Source organism: Epinephelus moara, chromosome 19, assembly GCF_006386435.1.
Source record: "Epinephelus moara isolate mb chromosome 19, YSFRI_EMoa_1.0, whole genome shotgun sequence".
NCBI classification, from domain to species: Eukaryota; Metazoa; Chordata; class Actinopteri; order Perciformes; family Serranidae; genus Epinephelus; species Epinephelus moara.
In genome coordinates, this window is record NC_065524.1 from 32,167,324 (window position 1) to 32,190,649 (window position 23,326).

General features: G+C 41.4%; 1 protein-coding gene across 3 annotated transcripts in view; it reads left to right on the forward strand.

The window, feature by feature from the left end:
- The window catches only part of kcnq5a (potassium voltage-gated channel, KQT-like subfamily, member 5a), a 148,813-nt gene extending 126,426 nt beyond the window's left edge, over positions 1-22,387 (forward strand). Inside the window, exons 10-16 of one of the 3 annotated variants that reach the window (XM_050070795.1) lie at positions 3,241-3,482; positions 6,165-6,273; positions 12,001-12,132; positions 12,465-12,581; positions 14,480-14,593; positions 17,424-17,550; positions 17,929-22,387. In XM_050070795.1, the coding sequence (XP_049926752.1) occupies positions 3,241-3,482; positions 6,165-6,273; positions 12,001-12,132; positions 12,465-12,581; positions 14,480-14,593; positions 17,424-17,550; positions 17,929-18,996 (1,909 nt within the window). In that variant the 3' untranslated portion in view covers positions 18,997-22,387. The remainder of the gene's footprint in view (positions 1-3,240; positions 3,483-6,164; positions 6,274-12,000; positions 12,133-12,464; positions 12,582-14,479; positions 14,594-17,423; positions 17,551-17,928) is intronic. The other 2 variants (XM_050070796.1, XM_050070797.1) reach the window with 2 other exon arrangements.
- Positions 22,388-23,326: the final 939 nt, after the last annotated feature.

Below are 23,326 nucleotides of genomic sequence, written 5' to 3' on the forward strand. Positions count from 1 at the left end.
TTGCTGATGCTTAAAATTTTGAGTTTGCTAAAATCTCTGGTCTCCCTGGTCTTTATTTCTTCATCTGCTCTTGAATGTACAGTGGTGAGTCATGGAGAGCACTGTACTTGTGGCGGTATTAACACTCCACTTATAAATATGTCCTGTAGATCTCAAGAGCTGGCACTCAACACTACACTTCCTTTAGTCCACAGCAATGCAGCCACAGAGTGTGAAGTCAATTGGATGTTGAGAAACTCGAAGGACACACATGCCTTCATTTTTAGTTAGATATTAATGTACCTGCAAATATCACGTCCGTCCCGTTAGATGCTGCTGTGGTCAACAACACGCCGCCTGACCACTGTCATCTCTCATTCCCTGCCGGAGCCTAGCCTGCAACGTCTGTCAATCAAACAAACACCAACTGAGACTAAAAGGATCATTTCTGATATTTCCTCAAAGACCTTTTATTCCTCCTTTTGATATTAAAGACAGATTAATAATTAATTTAAAAACATGTTTTTTGACGACAGAAAGGGATAACTAAATGTGATTTCAGTTGGACCTTAAATATCTCCCAACAAAACATATGATAATTGTGCACATTTCAGTGTACGGCTATAGGTTTTGCAGCTTTTCCTTATTTTACTGCATGCCTCCTGCATCACTGCTGCACTTCTCTTTACAGTCATGTCAGCCCTCAGAGATAGAAAGAATAGTGATAGATAAAGATCTGTTCTGCTCTCCACTGTTTCTAATACTTATTTCTGCCTTGAACATTGGTGAATATTGTCATGTGCTGTGAAGTGTTGGATAAGGTTCCCACACAAGTCTGGGAAAGTGAGGAAAAAAATGCACAGGCCCAGGTTTGGGAAATTATGGTGAATCAACTTCCCAAAGTCTTTAGAAGTTTTCTGAATGTGCAAGCAAAACACAACTTCTGTTAAAGAGATTAAAGCGGATTAAAACGCTGAAATTCAGGTGAGACACTGAGGTTTGGAAACTGTGAAATTGTGGCATGGAAAATGTGTTGGAACCCTGCATCTCTCTCTGCTGCATCGCATGCTTGTATATTTGCCTTAGCAACATTATAGTTTACTGCAGTGAGTCCCATTAATTTAGCACTTTCTGCATCCCCACCAGCCCCTGCAAGGTTACTACAGAGATCAACATCATAAATGCATTTTATTCTCCAGTGGCTGATGGTATTTTAATTGTTTAAACTGGGAAAAAGAAGTGATAGAGGAATACAACGTGGTAAAAATAAGAGTAATGGTATGGTCTTAATAATGATATAATAGTATTCAAAAGATGTATTTTAAAGTTATTTTATGTAGCATATTTAACCCTCACACTATGGTGTAACTGCAGTGAACAACTGAGACCTTAAAAGAGTTTGTGTTTTGCATTTTTAAACCACATTACTGTTGCATCCCATTGGATCTTTAAAAGGGTACGTTGCCATTTTTCAGCTAGCTCTGTATCAAAACAATGTGGATAGCATGTGTAAATGAACTGTGGTAAACTTCCCTCCGTCCAACCAATGCCAAGATTTCCCTCCTCGCCCCCCAGTGAAATTCCGCCATACGAGTTTCAAATTACAGGCTATACTTCCGCGTTTTTGCACATATTGCTCCAGGGATGACGTTGTTTTGTAGGCCGACGCGGAAGTTAGCATTGCTCTGGTTCCCTGGAGGGAACAACTACGCAGGTTGATTTTAGCGCTGCTCAACGTGGACTATATTGCTGTCATTGTTCATTTTAGTCAAACCATACAGTTTGAAAACGAGGCGCGGCTCCAACTAGAAAACAATGTTTTGATGCATTGGATGTGCTGAATGTGCATATTAAGGCAGTACAGGAGGAGGTGCACATTAATAATCCTCCAGGACTGTAACATGCTCATGTTTAACCCAAACAATGTGTCATGTGACTGCAGTTGCTTCACATCCAGGTCGGAACACGTTCTCACCACAAACGAACCGCACCAGAGTTCGTTTGTAACCGGACTGAGACCACCTCTTCAAGAAGGTCTCGGTCTGGTTGTTTTGTGCACACCTGAGTGTGATTGCTGTGTTCACACCTGCCCAAACGAACCGCACTTAGGGGGCAAACAAACTTGAGTTTGATTGAACCAAACCAAACAGGGCAGGTGTGAAAGTCCTCTCAAACTCAGATCGGAATCCAATCAAATGGTAAATCTAGGCAGTGCTGATCGAATATATATCGAAATGATGTTACTATATCGGCTATTTCTCGCCTCATGTTTTCAGAAACATGTTCCAGCTCACTGTTTAACTGTAATGCAAGATCATTTCTTGCCAACCGGCCACTATTGTTTCAAACAGACGTGTTCGCATTACATCATTCAACAGCAGGAGCATTTATCGGCATTCTGGTAGTTGTAGGTTTTCTCCCTCGTGCGCAAAAGTGTCCTTTTTCTCTGATTCTGTGGCACCAGTTTCAAAAATATTTGCGTGGTTTTACCGCATCTTATTAAAAGGCCATGTTTCCAGCAGTGAAGTACTTATTCAATTATTTGGATTTACCACTAAACATTGATTCACATGCTGCCGTCAAAATCTCTGAAAAATGAAGAACGTTTCCCAAAAATAATCTTACGAAAAACACCATGTGGAGGCTGTTTGAAGCATCTTTCAATACTGGTCTCATTTGTTTAAGGCAGTCTCAAAGTTAATATAGTGATGATGTTACCATGCTTCACATATTGCCTGTAAGAATCTCATTAACTCTGTTTTAAAAATCAGAACATGAATAGATTATGAGATGATTGGGTGAGGACTGCAGCACTTCAGGATCCAGTACTGAGGGATTTTTATTTGGTTGCTTGGCGGGCAATCTGGCTGTGTTCTAGTGTTTTGGGCATGTCAGTTGGATGGATGATGTTTGGGCTGAAGGGAAAGACAGAACGCTGCCCTGTGTCTGTGCTCTGAACTCTTCTCACCCTCTGAGGGGAAATAGGTGCTGACAGCATCTCCTTTTTTTCTTCCTCTCCCTGTGTCTCTCTATCAACCCCCGACCTCTGCCACACACTCTTTCTTTATCAACTTCATCATGAACTCCCTCTCCCCATCATCCCCATCTATCTACCTCTGAATACTCACCTCCATCATGCTCCCTCTGTCTCCCCCATCCCAAATCTTTCTCTTTGCTTCTGTGAATGTTTTTCTCTCCTCTCTCTTTCCACATCCATCTATCCTCTTCTTTCCTGCTCGGTTCTTCCCTCCCTCCCTGCAGTCAGAAGTTGAGTTTTAAGGATCGGGTCCGGATGGCGAGCCCCCGTGGTCAGAGCATGAAGAGCAGGCAGACGTCCATCAACGACCGCCAACGCTCTTCCCCTGGCAACGAGGTGGTAGGAGGCCCCGAGCTGATGGGAGGGAGCCCGGCCAAAGTGCAGAAGAGCTGGAGCTTCAACGATCGGACACGGTTCAGGCCGTCGCTGAGGCTGAAGAGCCAGACTCGCACTGCTGTCCCAGATGGTGAGTGGGACTGTGTGTGTGTAACTGTAAATAGCAACCAAACATCCAAAACCACGTCTTACAAATCACTCTTTTTCGCACAGTGCTCCATTTTATGCAGTAAATGTCAGAGGTGGGAACAAGTCACTGTTTAGCAAGTCACATGTAAGTCTCAAGTCTTTGCACTCAAGTCCCAAGTCAAGCTCCATGTCCTGTACTTCTGAACTTTAAGTTTCGAGTCCTCAACAAGTCATAGTGCACTCTTCACTAAGTGTAATGCCCTTTTAACTACAGAGTAATCATATTATTTTTAAAAATCTTAAATGCTTTTTAAAATTTGTTTTATTCGTTAAGTTTGTTGGAAGATGTGTCTCTGTATTTTTCGACCCACACGTTTTGCATACTGCTGTTTGTTTTATGTTGACCACCCATAGTTTTTTTAAATTAAGTATCTGTGGTATGATTTTTTCCAACGTCAGTTCTTAATGGTTCCCCTCCTGCAATTTGATTGGATGCTGTTGGATATGTTCGAACAAAATGGATCCAGAGACTTAAGCACTGACCTGCTTGGCATGACTAGCGTTAATTTTAGTTGATTCAGAAAATGAATTGACTTGTGGGACAGTTTTTAAATAACATACTTTTTAATCTGTGGACTTGGAGCGAGGTATCAAGTATTTTGAGGTCAAAAGGTTCAAGTCCAAGTGAAGCAGCAAGACATTGGTGTTAAAGGCACGCTAAGCACCGTTGGGCGTCTCTTCTGTTTACGTACAACAATGTTATCAAACACAGCGGAGCTAGCTCGCCCCTCCCGCCTAGTCTTCCGTGACTCTGCCATGAACGAGCGGTAGCTGCTGGATTTACACACCTGTTCAAGGGATAGTGCACCCAACATGCAAATTCAGCCATTATCTACTCACCCTCATGCCGAGGGAGGCTCAGGTGAAGTTTTAGAGTCCTCACAACACTTGTGGAGATCCAAGGGGAGAGTGGGTAGCAGCACAACTCCACCTAATGGAGGCTTACGGCACCCCAGATTCAAACGTCCAAAAAACACATAATTGAAACCACAAAATATCTCCATACTGCTCATCTGTAGTGATCCAAGTGTCCTGAAGCCCCGACATAAAAGTTGTTTGGAAAAATGTCATTTGAACTCTGTTTTTAGCCTCATTGTAGCCTGCAGCTCTAACTGCCTCTCTGGGCACTGCGCTCAGGTGTGCACCCTTGCGCGAGACCGTGAGACATGGGCACCGCGTTCATGTGTGTTCACGTGCATTCGCTAGGCTCGCGCTGGCTGGTTGGTGCAGCCTGGACCCAAATGTTTTTGTTGCCATTTGCGGAGCCTGGGCTGCCTACAGAGACCGGACTTTTTCACAGCACATTCAGAGGACATGTAGCTAGCGGATCGTGAGGAGATGTTTTCTGTGTGTGACAAAAACTTTTCAAGCTTAGGAAGACTTAGAGAGCCTTTAAAGTCCATGTGGAGTTGCAAATCTTTCTTTTTTATTTTGTCAAATTGAGTCCAAAGTCATCAAATTTGTGACTCGAGTCCGAGTCATGTGGTAAATTTAGAGTAACTTTATTTGATGTCTTAAACTTAAAGGGGAACTATGACCATTTTCAAAATTCATACATGTTATTCCTATGGTGTAAGACAGTCCAAAAATATTGGTAAACATAAACAACTCTCTCCTGAATCCAAAAACTAGAGTGTTAAAACTGAAATTTGTGATGCCTTAGGGTATAAAGTCTAGAGCTGCTCCACAGAGAGTGAATAGTGACAGATGTTTTAGATGACACTGAGAGCAGCCAGAGGAGTGTATAAGTGTATAAGGGAACGTTTACGTCTCAGACCTGAGAACACTACAATAGGATAAAGCTGATTTGGGTTTAAAAAGGAAAACAAATATTCTGTGAGTCCACAAAATCAGTCTCACATTCACTGTCTGTGGAGTAGCTTTATACTTCATGACATCACAACTTTAAGACTAACTTCACTGGTTTCTGGCTTTTCTGGCATTTGATGCAGTAATGTGTCCAGTGGGAGTCCCAGTTATGTTTTTATCCAGGTGGGTATTTTACATCTTGAGGAACATCTTAACAGAGTTTAATTATATGCTTTCATGTGTACTTTAAATGTCCTGTTTTGTGAATGAATTTATTACAACATAAATTAGTGTACATGTATACTGTATTTTGTGCAGCAGTGTTTTCACTCAGAAGCTCCTACCCTACAGTAATAGAAAAAAATGCTGACTGTTTTAATAGCACCTCTGTGTCTCCTCTTATTCCCCCGTATCATTTATATGAACTGACTTTATAACCTCTTATGTGCCCTTCATCATCATTCACTCTCTTTTCATTTTTCCCCCATGCTTTCTCTTGCTCTTTCTCCTCTTCTCCATGTCCGTCCCTCTGTCTGTGGCTTCTACTCTCCTAATTATTGGCAGTATAAAGGATATATATACCCTCCTCTCTCACCTTACATAGCTGAGCTGGCAAAACGCTGCCCATTCCTATTGATCCCATCCAAGCAGGGCATAAATTCTCACCACCTAAAAGCCAAAATAGTATCAGGTTGAAACATTCTTGGAGACTCCTGTCCAGACTATGCAGAAAATGTTTTATGAGTTTAAAGACTGGAAATGATTTTGCATGGGGGCTACATTTATTGATGAAAGGGCGGTGTGTCTCTCTCAGTGGACACAGGCATGACCACGGAGGATTCCTTTGATGAGAGAGGCTGCCATTGTGATGTTACAGTGGAGGATCTATCAGCTCCCCTCAAGGCTGTCATCAGAGCTGTCAGGTGAGATCCTACACTTCATGTTTCATCCAATGATCCTATCCAAAGCATCTTTGAACCACCAAAATCCTACTAATGTTTGAGGAAGGGAAGAGGAACCAACAACCAGGTTTGCAAACTTGCATCCAAATACTAATAACAAGTAGGGTGTTTACTGGTGTTTATTGTGCCATAGAGCAAAATGTGAAAGTCTCTTAAGGTTGTGTTAACCACAGACCTTATTTTAGGAATCAAACCCAAACAACTGACCCCAAGACAAAGGAACCGAAAGTGCAAAAAGGCTAATTCACTTCTGGGTTTCAGGAGTCTTTCCTTAGTTTAACATAATCAGGGAAACAGCTACCAGACTATATCTTGATCAGGGGCAGTGACTTGTCTCTGCTGGGTGCAAGTTTCGAGGAAGTTACAGCACCTGGCTAAGAAATGGTCAACATAACCCTAACTCTGACCTGTAAAACCACAAACTGTTGTTTTAAGAGGCAGACAACATGATGACCTGATAGGTGTATTTTGTTATCTTTAGACCTCACTTCCAGTCTTCATGCTAAACTAAGCCACCCAGCTGCAGTGCAGACTGTAGATTTATATTTACTGTGAAGATGAGACTGGAATCTTCAATATTTATCCTTTATTTTGAGTGATTTTAAACCATTAACCATAATCAATTATTAGATATTAGGAAGCGACACATTTTATCTTGATATTCAACCCTTCTTCTGACTGGCTATTTATGATCAACTATAGCTGTCTGATGAATCTGAAACTGATGGTTTGTTGGAATTTAGCTCCACTGAAGCCCTCCAGCTTCCTGACTGTATTTTGTGACCTGCTGGGACTGATAATGGACGTCTTATTGATTAGTCACATCATTTAAACTCCCCCTTGGGGCCATTTTTCTCACCTGTGTCCATTGATTCTGAAACGACAGTGACAGCTCACTGAACTGAACAGTTACCAGTCAATCGGTGATGTCACTGAACTGAGTCCTCCTTTTATGATTGGCTGGTTGTTGATTGTATACTACTGTAGTGCAATCTTTTCTGTAGTTGAGCTTTTGTTAAAGTCAGGTCACGTGCTGTATTGATTCACTGTTTGCCTGCTTTCTTTAGAGGCTTTTTTATGATCTGAAGGTATTGATCAAAGAATTCATGAATGAAAAAATACCAGCAGCTAAAATATGAATGCATGCATGTAGAGTAAGGAGCCAATAACCTGGTGTATACATGTGTTTTTGAGTCTGGTTCTATACGCCTTAACAAGTTATAGCTGATCAGAAATGATGGCTGCTTAAGGAGGTTCAAAACATGTTTGTTTTTTCTATCTCCTCATGTATCTCCTCACGGTGCTACAGTAACAGATCATACACCACAACAACACAGACCCCTATCTGTCTCCCCTCCTCTATACATGTAACTCTGGATGGGAAAAACATACTTCACGCACGAGTGCAGGGGCTCACACGATGTTTGCATTTATAAACGGATTTCTGTGTCTTCACGTCCGTGTTTCTCCATCTTTTTCTCTTTATCTATATGACCTACTGCTGGGTTTGAGGGGTTAGCCTGAGGGAGTTTTTCGCGTAGTTGTGTGTGTGTGTGTGTGTGTGTGTGTGTGTGTTTCACCAGACCATGATCTCTTACACTGGCACCGGCACCCTGTGAGCGAATGTTTATCCAACTGGCGCCAACTGATTCTCTCACTCCACTGCTTCTTCTCACCCTCGTCATAGTTTTTCATTGTAAGAAAATGTCCATTTTCACCTCTCAGTAAAACATGATTTACATTACAGGTTGGGGAGAAAAATGACTACTAGTTCAAATATGAAGCAGCTGCTGTAATTTTATACAGCTTATTAAAAATTTAAATGTAGATATCCGTTATACAAGGACAGATGTTATCCTGGATTTCTCTGCATTTCAGAGTGAAAAAGCCTTTAAACAACATTTTAACCAGTAAAGCTGTTGATAGTTAACACTTATGAGGACTGGACATCAAGGGTGTAGGTGTTGTTTAAATATTGAGGGGGGGGGGCGTATGAAAAAGGGATTTGGAGAGCATCAAACACTTAATTTCTTGCATTCTAGTTGTTTTTTATGCACCAATTTGTGCTTTTTCTGCAAAAATTCATGTTTTTTTATTGGCAGGGTTAAAAGCACATGTTCTACATATTGAGAGGGAAGCATCCCCAGCGTCCCCCGGTTGAAATCACCTATGCCAGATAGTACTGTATCACTGTATCACTGTATATTGAAAGGACTAAAGAAGAAAGACCAAGCCAAGGCCGTTATGATTTGCAGTGTTGCTCCTACAGATCCTCTTCCATTAAAATCACTAGCTTCTGAGTCTGTCTGTAAACAAGTTGCATCACACCAGTCATGTCTGTGCAATACTTCCTCCTGTATCACTGAATCCCATCACACTTATTTAATCTCTCGTTTCACTTTCCTTCTTCTTTGACAGTGAAATCTTACATCAAATTGATCCAACCACGAATTTAGGCGATTCAAGTGATTAATATATGAATAATACATTTTTTTTCATAATATTTTCAACCCACATACAGATGCTGCCCATAAGGGCCACAAAATCCTTTCTGTAAGTAATCTGTCCCATCTGCACACTTGTGAAATGTGAATGAGAATGTGACTTGTGAAATGTGAAAAGCTAACAACGTATATTTGCACATCAGCTACTAAACTAAACATTTGTGTATTTATATTGTTTCCTAACCCTTCTTATAATCCAAGGTAGTGCTACCATCTACATCTGATGCCTGCCTTTACACAGAGTGGGTGTCAGGTGGGTGGAACACAGTTTGGCACATCCAACTTTGTGCAGATTGGAATTTGTATTTTCTATCAAGAGTCCAAGTTTTGTTGGAATCCACCCAAAATAATTTGGTTTAGTTTGGTAAAAAAAAACAAAAAAAACAAAGCTGTAATTTTTTTTTCATTCAAGTTTTTTTTTTAATTACATTTTCCACCACATAAACAAAAAATGCAATATGAATCAACATGCCACACTGAGTACCTGATAAACAAAACGATCACACAAAAAAAAGATGAATTAAAATTAAAAACATACTTCTACAAATACGGAGATAGAATGTGTAAATGAACTAAAACATGTTCTAAGTACAGGATAAACAAATGGATACCTCCTCCTCTAGGCAACAAAAATCTCGTCTTTCCTTTTGTTTCTTTTTTTATGTACTTCCAGACTTCATAAAATGTCCCTTGGCAGTTGTTACTACTTGCCATTAATGATTCAAGAGGCAATATCCATCATCAGCTTTAGCCATCCATCAAACACAGGCTTTCTTGAGCTCTTCTAATGATGCAGAATTATCCTTGATGCGGTGACAAAGCCTACCAGAGAGTCTAAATTGTTGCTTAGATATACGTAGCGGCAGCAGGGTCTCCTAATAAGGGCAGCTGGGGAGATTTTGGCGATGGTTTATGCAACCATTCTCCAATACATCTGATGACATCTTTCCAGAAAGATGGAACAAATGAGCAATCCCAATATAAATGAAGAATTGTCTCCCATATGTCCCTTTCTTTGAAGCTTAGCTGGGGTGTAATAATACCTGTGTATGATGTGATGTGCATCTCTAACTGACCATCCAGCACTGGCCTCTACAGTTGTCCAGACATCCTCTTTGATAATTGAATGAGGATATTTTTCCCAATTTTTTGTTAAATTTGCCAATTACACAATTACCATAAAGGTGTTTGTTCTCATATTTACTTAAGACAACCCCCAAACTCTTAATGCAGCTCCTAATTTGTAGATAACACCAGAATCGTCGAACCGAAACCGGCGATTTCCAGTGGAAATTTGTTTGTTCACAGTACTCTTCTTTCCAAGAGCAATCGGGAAATAAAACATGGAACACACCACCTGTTATAGCTCAAACAGCATTATGTGATCATACCTCTGCCATCTCTTACAGCCATCTCAAAGCAACCCAGCACGCTAGCAATTAGCTTGCCTTGCTCCATTGAAATACTGTTAACTTTAACATGTCCCGAGCTAGCTTAAGGTAAACATCTGCTCGTTCTAAAGATGATTTCTGATTTATGATGACTTACTAAGAGTCATGTAGCTCCATGTAAAGTGAATAAATGTGATGTTTCCCAGCTAATCCTCAGTTTGTCTGCACTAATGACACAGTTTACAAGTTTCTTTAATGTCTGATTTATTGAAAACTGTCCTGAGCGAAACATTATCAGCAGATTTCAGTAATAGTCATATAAATTAGGAGTAAAAGAAATAACTTTTGGCATTCATTTTTTATATGATATAAAGGAAGTACGGTGAGAATGAATTCAGACGGGGAAAGACAGGGATATCATGTACTGACGTTGAGTGACGGATCTGTCAGTCTATGTCATTCTCTTAATACTTTTTTGCTGTGTCTGGTGAAACTCTTGTGGTTTTATTTTCATATCAATGGTACCTTTGGCAACAGGAACAATCCCTTTTTGTTCTGGTTCCGTGTTCAACACACAGTTGCAGAAGACAAATATGTAGCTTAGACTGGTCGTTAGTCGTTACAGACACGGACAGCAACAGGTACCAGAGCTCCGCAAAGACATTTTAGAAAATGCTAAGTTAACATTAGTTAAATATTTGTTAAAAATAAATCAGTATTTGCTAAACTGAAGGCAAATTACTTTAGAAAATAATCAGTGTTGGTGGTTAGCCACCAAGAGTAGCCTCTGGGATTAACCACAGACAGTCTATGGGACGAACTAGCTTACTGCTACTTCCGCTTTCTTACTGGAAGTTGTGCACATAATCGTTTCCACAGTAGTGCCCTCAGGAGTAAGGTGGATACAAACAACTAATTTCCTAATATTCTTATCTAGCCATGATTCATACAGGATGGGTGTCTTTCCTATCCGGATCGCTGGATTGCTCCAAATTGCATATACTGAGAAAGATGTAACAGGGTATGTCTCCCTGAAATGCTCTAGGATAGGATTGGTGCTTGTGTTTGGTACATCAGTGTGCGTGAGAACTGTAACATTGTGAACTGAAGTCTGTCAAACCTTCCTATCACTGGCGCCTCTGTTTCTCTATACTCCGACACACACAGATCACCAGTACCACCCAACTCAGGCCTGCCTTCCCACCCAGCAGGCCTGCTTCATGGGCAGCCAGAGCCCAGGGTTTTCCCAGGGTGTCAGGTTGAGGGTTGGACACCCCCTCCCCTGTCAGGACTGTTATTACAGAGGGTCATCTGTCACCGTTGTTTCCATTTAGACAGTGAGAAAAACCGGCAACTGGCGAAAAGCAGAAGCCACCGGGGAATCCAAATGCACCGAGTACATGGATCTCCTTACCTGTATCAATATTATCCACCCAGCAGTGGCTCTGCTCACCAAATAGAAGGAGATAGAGGATTACACTCAGGTTTCAAAGCCATTCTTTTTGGTTGTTATGGATTTGACAAGAGAACCAGTGAACTGTGGTTTCCCCTTAGACACTCTTTGAGGTATCTGAGATTTTAATAATGTTTTCATTATTACGCTCCAAAAAGATCAACAAGTGGACTGTAACAGGGATCATCCCAAAGTTGCTGCTGTCATCTAGTGGTTGGTTATAGTAATTACACCCTTATGTTACTGACTGCAGCATCTCTCTTCTCCCTGTCTAACTCTATTTGCATTGTGTGTGTGTGTGTGTGTGTGTGTGTGTGTGTGTGTGTGTGTGTGTGTGTAGGATCATGAAGTTCCATGTGGCAAAAAAGAAGTTTAAGGAGACATTGCGTCCGTACGATGTGAAGGACGTCATAGAGCAGTACTCTGCAGGACACCTCGACATGCTCTGTCGCATCAAGAGCCTTCAGACGAGGTTAGGACACACACACACACACACACACACACACACGTACAAAAAAAATCATAACTTTCTATACAGTTGAACAACTTATATCTTCATGTTTACTGTTTTTGACATCTGTAAATTGTTCTTTGTACTGCAAGAGCTTTTATTCTTACGGACTTGCGTAGGTGGATGCTGCCACCACTGTTGTTGCAGTTCCTACCAGTCTTCTACTGACAGTCCTGTAAAATGAAATCAATCTACTTTTACCTTGATCTCACCTCCTTCTATGTCTTTTGTACCCACTGTGTATGTGTGTGTATGTACTGTATATATACACGTGTGTCCCCTTTCTCTCCCAGACTGGACACTGTAGTGGGTCCCCCTCCGAGGCCGTTCAGCAGCCGCCACAAGACCTTTTCTTCTCCCTCCCTGCATTTATATTACAGCCAGGCCCGGAGGAAACAGTCTGCACCGGGGTTAGACATACCCCGTCCTGATCTGCTCGCCAACTGCTTCCCTGCTAACATAACCAAAACTTTGATGACGTTGCACCTGGGTCATGCAGCATGCATTCACATGAACATGTATTGCATCCTTGCATAAGAATAGCCTGTAAAGGTTGGGAAGAATCACAGAAGCTTTGGTTTATTTAGTTTAATTTAGTTTAGTTTAGTCCTGCCAGCTTGAGTGTCAGGAAATAATGTGTGTGACAGATGATCTAGGTTTTCCTCACGTAAAAGCTCCAATCCAGAATTTATTTGACCCCATAAAACTCCATTTACCATATTAGATGTATCAAGAATCTGACTTCATCATCAGTTTCTTGTTCCTTTTGCAGCTTCAACCCACATAAAGAGGCTTTGAGTTCTTGTATCAGAAGTCCATAATCACTTAACTTCTGTAAAGCAAAGCTGGATATATTATTCCAGTAGGGGGTGCTAGAAATACCATTATGGATTGGGACTTTCACATGTAGAAACTACATTTAAAAAAAAAAAAAAAAAAAAGAAGTTTGTTTTTAGCTCTCGGTCATCTGGTGTTTTGTTGTGCTGAATGAACAGCAGTGCTGTAGGCGATGCCAGTGCTGTCAGTAGTTCTCCTGTTTAACAACATAGTGCTTGTTTTTTGTATCTGGGTGTTGTTGGGTGTTTGAAGTGTGTTTTGGCAAAGGCTGTAGATAAACACAGACCACGTCAGTGCTGAGAGGTGCATTTACTGTATCTCATTAGCATTGCTATCAGACATCCATTGTATCAGTATTGTTTATGACTATTACAGTCTGTTTTTAATGGGTTACTCTCTGAGGCTGATAAAAACATCTAAATGACAATTGCATTGTCAAATGTGGATTGAAGAGGACATTACAGTCTAAAAGCTGTTTTATTTATAAATTTTCCTGCTGTGGTATAAACAAATTTCAGTCAGGACCACTTTAGTTAAGGAAAACTTTATTTACATTTGCGGTATTATATTTGGCGGTGTGGCTCTGCAGCCTCTCTGCCTTTCCTCGGGCTTACACAGAAAGCCCTAAGGCAGAGAAAGCACACTTCTCTGCCCTTCCACACACCTACATGGGAAGCCTAAGGCAGAGAGAGCACACCTCTCCACGTGCCTGTGTGGAAAACCTGAAGTCAGAGAGAGATCACATTTCTCTGCCCTTCCACTTGCAAATGAGGAAAGCCTGAGACAGAGAGAGCAAACCTCCCTGCCCTTCCATGCGCCTACATGGGAAGCCTAAGGCAATGAGAGCAGCAGCAAAGACCCACGGGAACAGAACAGAGCAGCATCAATGACAAACAGAAATGATATTGATAAGTCAGACACAGCATGAAAAGGAGGAGCTGGGGTGGAGGTTGGTTGCATAGCGGCTTGCAGAGGAAGCAGCAACAGTAGGCAGGCCAGAGCAGTTTAAATAGGGCGCCCTGAATGAGATTCACCAATTGGTTGCATAGAAAGGAATCATGTGATCTATCAGCTGACTCCCTTCCATCAATCAGCTGCTCCATCAGCTGATGTAGCAGGGATGTGAGCTGAGCTTGACATCGTGTCCTGCCTGAACTAACGCTGTGCTCATATGTGGGACAAAGACTACTTACATGATAATACTGAACATGTTTTATTATCAAAATATTTTTAAAAATTCAAACATCAGTTCCAATATCAGCCTTTGACAACTTTATTTTCAGCCCATTTTCCCCTCTCATCATCTGTGTTTATCTACATGCCAGTTTCATTTATTATCAGTTAATATGTGACTGGATTTGTTCATTTGTCCACCTGTGCTTTATGCTTTAGTGTGTGTGGGTGTGTGAGTGAGTGTAAGACAGAGACAGAGAGAAAGATGTATCTGACCCAGTCTTTTTCCTGTCTCCAGACTGGCCAGTGCAGCGGGCTCTGGTCCCAGCCTGAGTAGCCGACCCAGGAACATGTCCTCTCCTGCCCTGCACTATTATTACAGCAACAACAGGAAGAAGCTCTCTGGCTCAGGGTTACTTTTATTTAACTTTTAATTTTACCGTAGAATCCCATTAGTTTCCCCATGACTATTAGTGCTCATTAGTTCCCTTGCTGTCCCCGAAAACATTTGAGTGTGAATTGTCACACTAAAACAAACATGCTCACAGAAATACTCGCTGTTTGTATTCACTTTCCTATGGCACCAGATGGTTGGAGTTTACATTAGACTATGTACTAGGATGTTAACATACAAAAAAGGATTTTAAAAGCTGTTAACCTGAAACATGATCTAATGCGTTAAACTCCAGCCATTTGGTGAGGACTTTATTAACCAAGTCTGATACACACAAACATTTGCATTTGATGCAAATGTGTACTAACGTTTACACCCATCAGTCGTGTTGCTACATTAGATACCATGCAAATACTTCATCTTTTTTTCCTTCACCAGAAAGGGGAAACATTTGCGTGTGTGTGTGTGTGTATATATATGTGTGTGTGAATGTTGCTAACGTGTGTGCAGCTGTGTTTTCCAATTAATTCATGTGTTTTGTTTTAGATAAAACACGTGTGTTTCCTGGGTGCTGGCCTCTCCTAGATCGATGCATGTTAGAGATACGCAAACTTAATTAACGTCACTAATTTGACATTATTATAGTGTCAAAGAACTTGTGTGATTTGATCAGTACTCTGACATTTAGAAAGCCGGCTACAGATTCATTTTTAATCTGAATACAGCTCTGTGTTTAGCATCTCCCCTGGATTTTAAATGCCTTAAAACATCAGGGGCCGTGTTCACAAAGCTCCTGAGAGCACTCTCAGAGCGCTCCTAACTCAGCCTAAAAATATTTTAGTAAGGGACAGAAACATTTTCCTCAGTAAAGAGGTGTGGCTGACCCTGTTGCTGGGTATGATGCTTGCTTTTAACAGGTGTGACTGGTTGTCTAAGACACACCCTTTAGTGAGCCTGCAAGGTGTTGACACCCAGTGGAAATGAACTGAACTGCTGACTGTGAAAGTGTTGTCATTGTTAGTGTGATCACTCTGCTGATGGGAGGTTGAGACAGACCCAAGTCATCACTGCTGCACTGTTGCAGTTTTCCCATTTTCCAAATATCTCAGTGTTGTGATCATTTTATCTCTGGTGTCATAGCATGATTGCGTTGGGTGTGAAATGTCATCCAGTGTTTGAAGAATATTTCTCCTACCTCTTTGTGTTTCTACCATTTTCTCCTCTGATCAAGGAGCTCTTAAACTCTTCAAAGTCCCCCTACCTGCTCTTAAAGGGATAGTGCACCCAAAAATGAAAATTCAGCCATTATCTACTCACCCATATGCCGACGGAGGCTTAGGTGAAGTTTTAGAGTCCTCACATCCCTTGCGGAGATCCAAGGGGGGAGTGGGTAGCAATACATCTCCACCTAATGGAGGCTTACGGCACCCCATATTTCGAACGTCCAAAAACACATAATTGAAACCACAAAATATCTCCATACTGCTCGTCCGTAGTGATCCAAGTGTCCTGAAGCCCTGACATAAAAAGTTGTTTGGAAAAACATCATTTGAACTCTGTTTTTAGCCTCATTGTAGCCTGTAGCTCTAACTGCCTCTCTGTGCACCGCGCTCACGTGTGTGCGCGAGACCAGCAAAAGCACGTGAGCACACATGAACGCGGTGCCCATGTCTCACGGTCACGTGCAAGCGCACACATGTGAGTGCAGTACACAGAGAGGCAGTTAGAGCTACAGGCTACAATGAGGCTAAAAACAGAGTTCAAATGACGTTTTTCCAAACAACTTTTCATGTCAGGCTTCAGGACACTTGGATCACTATGGACGAGCAGTATGGAGATATTTTGTGGTTTCAATTATGTTTTCAATTATGTGTTTTTGGACGTTTGAATCTGGGGCGCCGTCAGCCTCCATTAGGTAGAGTTGTGCTGCTACCTCCTCTCCCCTTGAATCTCCGTAAGGGATGTGAGGACTCTAAAACTTCACCTGAGCCTCCCTCGGCATATGGGTGAGTAGATAATGGCTGAATTTTCATTTTTGGGTGCACTATCCCTTTCACAGTTTTTCACCTTAGGAGCTCTTTTAAGGGCTAAGACACTTTGTGAATAACATTTATCTTGACTTAGTCTTAGCTTTAAGGGGAAATCCTAAGAAGAAAATGCCACACGTTTCATCACTAGGAGCAACTCTTAGCGCTAGGAAGCTTTGTGAATATAGCCCCATATATATACATGTATGTTTCCTCATTCATTTTGGAATGGAAAGTGAAATGAATTATCTGGTGATGGATGTACACACCTCAACATTGTTCCGCAAAAACCTGGTAAATTCAGTTATAAAGGGGCTGTGAACATTTTCTGAACACGTTGCATGAATTTTTTTTTAAACTCAAAAGTTCATCGTCGAGCTTGAGTCACCAGGTTTTCATCCAACAGCAACAATATGCTCTTTGCTAAATCTAATTTTGAGATGTAGTGCTCATAAATAACTTGCTTTCATTCCCTTTCCTCACATTTTGTGAATATGTCTTTTTTGGGGTGTGCATGTTGGTTTTTATTTGTGAAAAGAGTCCATGCAAATGACATAGGCCTACAGCATGTACACCATTTTGAATATACTGTTTTTCTTTGTTCCAGAAAAACGGACAACTTTGGAGATAAGGGCATTGATACAGCCGACCTATGTGTGTTGTGTGTTTTACTAACTCTAACCTTAACATCCTACTGCTGTTTTAGGTTTGTGACGTGACTTGGGATAACCTGTAATGAGGCTTGGGGTGCCTACTTATATTACAGCATCAGTATTTTCAATATATTAACACCGGTATATGTGTGTGTGTCTGTGTGTCAGGGTGGATCAGATTCTGGGAAAAGGCCAGATCCCTGTGGATAAGAAGATGAGGGACAAACTGCATCCAGATGGAGACTCTCTGGAGGGCATGAGCATGCTGGGACGTGTGTGTAAGGTGGAGAGACAGGTGAGCTGAGTTTTGATTAAAAAAAATCTGAGAGGGGGAAAAAACTGCATCAGCACTATCCTTTAAAAATGCATTTGCAAGATTTTATTACCCAATATTGTTAATGATATAAGAAGCAAGGAGCTGATTTGGGCTTTTGATCAATACCAGTGAGTCAGGATTTACTGTGCCAAGCACGGAGATCTCTGGCTTCAAAACTCACTTACTGGTTTGACATCTGTTTTGGAAACACCAGAGATCTGTCAGTGTTACGGAAAAAATCCTTGGTTGAAAATGGAGGTCAATAAAAGTCATAAATTGTTCAGCAGCCCTTTAAGCTTCAAAATCTCTCTTGCTTTGCCTCCTTTCATGGTCTCACTCGCTCGCTCTTTTTCCCAGGTAACTTCCATTGAATCAAAGTTGGACTCTTTGCTGGACGTTTACCGCCAAGTACTACAGAAAGGCCCCACAGCACTCACCCTGTCCTCCTTGCCCCTGTTTGAGCTGGACAACCACCACAACTCGGACTACCAGTCCTCCATCATCGGCAGGGATCTTCCCTCTCCTCAGGGAGGTGATCCAGGTGGAGGTGGAGGAGATAACAATGGGGGAATCGGCCGTTCTCTCTGCTCCAACCCAAGAGGCCTGCGGCTTATCCTGGCACCTGCTGATGATGACTGCCCGCCTGACTCAGCACCTCCATCTTACCCCCCGTCCACAGCCTCGCTCTCCCCATCACCCCTGCTGCCTCCTGATAGCCCCTACCCGACCTTGGTCACCCCCAACGGTACCTCCAAAAGAGCACACTTCCCTGACCTGCCACCTCCACCTCCTTCAACAGGAGGTTTCACCCTCCGCCTGCCCCCAACGTTGCATCCCTCCCACCTGCGGTGCTCCGCTGACCCCGTCCCAGATGAAATGACAGATGAAGTCTCGGTAGATGAGGGGAGCCTGGGCCCCTCTGTTGTTGTGGGATCCAGTGTAGATGCTGACCAGGAAGGGGACAGTGAGGCAGCCCCTGCACAGGGAGGGGTGCAGCTGCGGGAGAAGTCTGGCTTGAAATCTGAGGGGGTCTGGAGGAGGCACATGAGCCTGGAGGTTAACCCCCTGCTGCTGCTCTCGTCCAGCCCGGACGAGAGGCCTTCAGACTGGGGAGGCAGTCTCGGGAAATCCCTCTCCGTGCACAATCTCAGCCAGCCTTTGACCAACCGTGCCCCCGGTCTCTCCTCTGCGCTCAACAACAGCAGCAGCAACGGTAGCAAACGTGGCAACGCCCACGGTGACCTTAGCAACTGGGACGGAACAGAACTCTTCATTAGTGAGTGCAAGCTAGAGCCAGCAGAAGAACATTTCAACTACCTGTCCCAGGGACCCGACAGCAGCCCCTCAGACCTTTTACAGACTGTGGAGGAGGCTGCACCACGCCCCGACTTTCTCAGTCAGTCCCCACATATACAGCTGGCATAACCACATTAACACACCTGCATACTGTATGTACACGACATTGTTGGGGAATACTTTTAAAGTATTTTTACAGGACACTATACAGATTATGTTGCAAATGTCCAAACAATGCCTTGTATATGGACATACAATATTTTTATATTTTGTCTAACATGATTATTCCCACTTTCATAAAGATTTTATGAGTTATTTGCTTTTTACAGGGTACTGAAATCCCCATAAAGAATAGTAATGGAGGTATAAGATATGTATGAAAGTGGGCATAGTCATCTAAGACAAAATACACAAATAATGTTCCTTTAAGAGAAATCACTCTGGTCTTTACTAAAGATATTCAGAAATTTTATTAACTTTATACAAAAAAAAAGGTTTTTCATATACAAGATCATATATTAATAAAAAAGGATGTTAATAACCTTTAATTTTGTTTAAAATAAAGAACAAGGAAGGAATGTTAACTGATTTCTGAGCCTGCAGTCTGACACCTGCCTACTAGGAATTAAAGTGTAGAGGCAAAATAATTTGGTTCACCACAACAGTAAGTGTCTGTGAGTAATGTTAGCTTTCTTGTCCATGCAATTTCCATCAGTCTGAACTGAAACCCAAACCAAAGAACCTAGTTTGGGCTCATCGCTGAAACAAGCAGGAGTGTTTGTCGTAGAAAGTAAAGCATAGTTTAATCTGCCTTGTGGCAACCTTGACAATTAAATGAGTGAATAAAACCAGAAGGAAATACTGTATGTCTCACAGCTAAAAGTCCAGAGTAGAGTTGAACCTCACAGAAGCCACTGGAAACTATAGGTCAACCACTTCTTTCTTAACATGCGGTGAAACCACTACACACACAGGTACATGCACACACATACAACCACAACCACAACCACAACCACAGAATACTCCAGCCAACTTGACGAAGAGCTGTGACTGACTAATGACTTTATTTTTCATACAAGTGCTTGTATTCAGAGACTTTGTTGGAAGACAAGAGGAGTCACTCGCTCTTCTTACTCAGCGTCTGTCTTTGGCAATGTAAAATGTCATCTTTTACTTACACTTTCATACATATCACTGCATGGACTGTTTCCAAAAACAAATGAATGAAAGGAGAATAATGGGTGAGGCCTGGTGTGGTGGGAATAGCTGGATTACAAAAGAGGGCCAAAGGTCGAACCCTCCGCATGTATTCAGACCACAAGCATCACATTCTGTTCATTTTCTACAACCACAGAAACGTTAGTCAATGTTTATACGGTTGCTCAGTTTCATCTGTCAGCAAGTTGTCAGTGAATTTGGATGCAGCAAACCTTTTGGGGAAAAATGGCCTATCAGCGATCACTCAAGATGAAGGGCTGCTGGACCATGTCCCATTTGGTTTGGACAGTAGCCTGGTGAGTTAGTTGCTTACGGTCTGGATGCTGAAATGCCGCAGGCTTATCGAGTGGGCTCTCTCAGCCAAGCATGACATGCTGCATGTCTCAACTGTTGCAGTACTTACAGTGAAGAGCAGTCACACACTTGCTGGTGGCCTGGATGTCCCTCTGCATGTTAAAAAAATGTTTCCTCCAAAATCTTGAACGAAAAAGTTTGAGCAAAGTCTGCCTATATGAACATTATTATATACTAATTTGAACTAATTTGAAAGTAGTGATATAGATAACCCATTTCCTATTACAATTTAGAACAAACATACAACCTTTAAAGGTCTTTAGATTTTTTTTTGACAAACCCTGTCTTTTTACTGGGTGCTGGTTGCACCATGTGCATTAATAATGATGCTGGACTGAGCATATTCCCTCCTCCTAGTCTAAAGCAACATGAGATGTAGTGTGTTGTTACAGGGCAACATGTACATAGCAGGTTATTTTGCACCCATGAAAACAACATACAGCACATGCACTGTTGTTGATCCAGTATGCATGTTGCTACTTTATCCATGTGTCCGTTCTGCTGCTGACGATGTCAGAAAAATTTGATATATTCACTTAAAAAACAGGAGCAAGAGGGAGTGAGATGATAAAACCGTGCCCTGTAATCTCAATATAAAATCCTAATAGATATTTTCTGTGCACTCAGCTGGTGCTCTGATCCAGAGCAATGTGCTTATAAGAAAACCTTGGCAGGAGACTAACTGGACGAGCCAGGATGTCAGATTAAAATGTGTTTTTTGTGTTAACCTCTTACATCTTCTGCTGCACCCCAAAAAAAACATATTTCCCAGGATTTTAAATATGCACACATCCTCCTCACCACATCAAACATGATTATAATATTTAACCATGTAGGGTCATTGTAATAAGCTTTAAAATCGAGTGCACACATTTGTATTTTGGTGCATTCAGTCCTTGTTCAGATTTCACTTGCAGGCGTATGGGAAAATGGTGTGCTGCAAGTTCCTTGAATGACACTGTCCTTACACTACACTTGATAGTTTTCACTGCCATCCTGCTTGTTGACTGTTCTTGAGTGAGAATTATGCACAAAAATACGTCAGCCATCTTAATTTTATGTCAGCCATTTTGATTTGTTGTTGCATGTTTACGTCTTAATGGGGTACGCCGTCACAGCAGTCTTAAAAATGTATTTTAACGTGTTAACGACAACCTTTATTCATCATTGTTTTTCAGTTATATTCCCTTTGTTTTGAATGGTAAGTGCAAATTTACTTAGCAAATAAATTAACACTCTGTAGAAGAACATAACAAGTATTCTCTCCTAACAAATGACAATTGTAAACACGTGTAGATTGATTTTGAAATATTATACAGCCCATGCAGGAGTTGATGAGATATATGATCAACGTGAAAGCACAGTTGTTTTTTGGTGAGTTTGAGGAGCCTGAAAATGTGACATGGTAGTTTAATGCTTAATATTGGAATAGATTTGTTGTAGTTGTTGATTGAGTTTTGATACATATGAAAAGAGGCCAACCAAAACTGTCAGTTACTGTGGAGCGAGATGTCGGACACAAGGGAAGCTCAAGGACTCAGCCAGTCGGGGGATGGTATGGATTATCTCCCACATAAAACATGCTAATTTTTGCAATCTGTAAATTGCTTAAGGGTGCCTTTCTTGCATATGAAAAGTCTTCATTTTTTTCTTTGCAGGGCTTAAAGGTCCTGTTTGCCTATAGCCTATATCATACTGTATAGTTGAAGTCAAACTGCTCATTTTGAGTCGGGCATCTAGTTCATTTAAGTCATGTAGCTTTAGCCACAGACTTTATACGGCTTTGATGGATAATAATACCATTTCTCTACTGCTTGAACAGTAATTTATTACACAACTGGGCCTTAAAGCTTGACAATGTTAACATTATTATTTCTTTGAAATTAATTTATTAAAGTGCACATTATGTTCTCTGGATGAGAAATGCAAAAATAATTTTATTATTCATTAATAAAGTACAAATTAACTAAACTTTTTGGTTTTTGTGTCTTTTTTTTTAAATCAGAATTTCATAAATTTAAAGTGAAAGTTAGCACATGGTCATGTTGCCTTTTTTGAAATGATGCTTTTAAGTTTTCAGGGTGGTTGATAATGGATTTAAGGGGTGTGGTTATGGGTGGGTTTTGAGACAGTGGGCCTCTGGGCACAGATAAGCAGATATGTCAGGACTCCACCAACTGTACCACACAGAAACAAGATACACAGACTTTGTGGTGGTTTTGTGTCTTTTTGTGGTCGGTTTGTGTGAATTTGAGGTAGTTTGGTGTCTCCTTGGGACTGTTTTGTGTCTTTTTTTGTCACTTTGTCTGTCTTTTTGTCACTTTGTGTGTCTTTTTGTGGTCATTTTGTGTCTCCTTGCGATTGTTCTGTGTATTTTTGAGGTATTTTTGTGCCTTTTTTAGTTGTTATGTGTGTTTTGTCGACATTTTGAGCCTCCTTGTGCTTGTTTTGCAGTCATCTGGGTCTCTGTAGTAATTTTATGTTTTATCCAGGTAATTATATGTCTCTTTGATGTAATGTTATGTCTTTTTTAGTTGTTTTGTGTGTGTCTCTGTAGACATTTAGTGCCTCCTTGTGGTTGTTCTGTGTTCTTTTGAGGTGTCTTTTTTGGTTATTTTGTGTCTGTAGTAATCTTGTGTCTTCTTCTGGCTTGTTCTGTGTCTTTTTGTAGTGGCTTGTGTGTCTTTGACATAATTTTGTCACCTTGTGATTGTTTTGTGTCTCTTTGCAGTCATTTTGTGTCTCTTTGTGGTTGTTTTGCCTGGTTTTTGTAGATATTTTGTGTCTCTGTAGTGCCTTTGCATCCCTTTATCGTCTTTCTGTGTCTCTTGGAGGTCATTTTGAGTCTCTTCCTGGTTAGTAGAAGGACAATATAAAAGAAGGAATG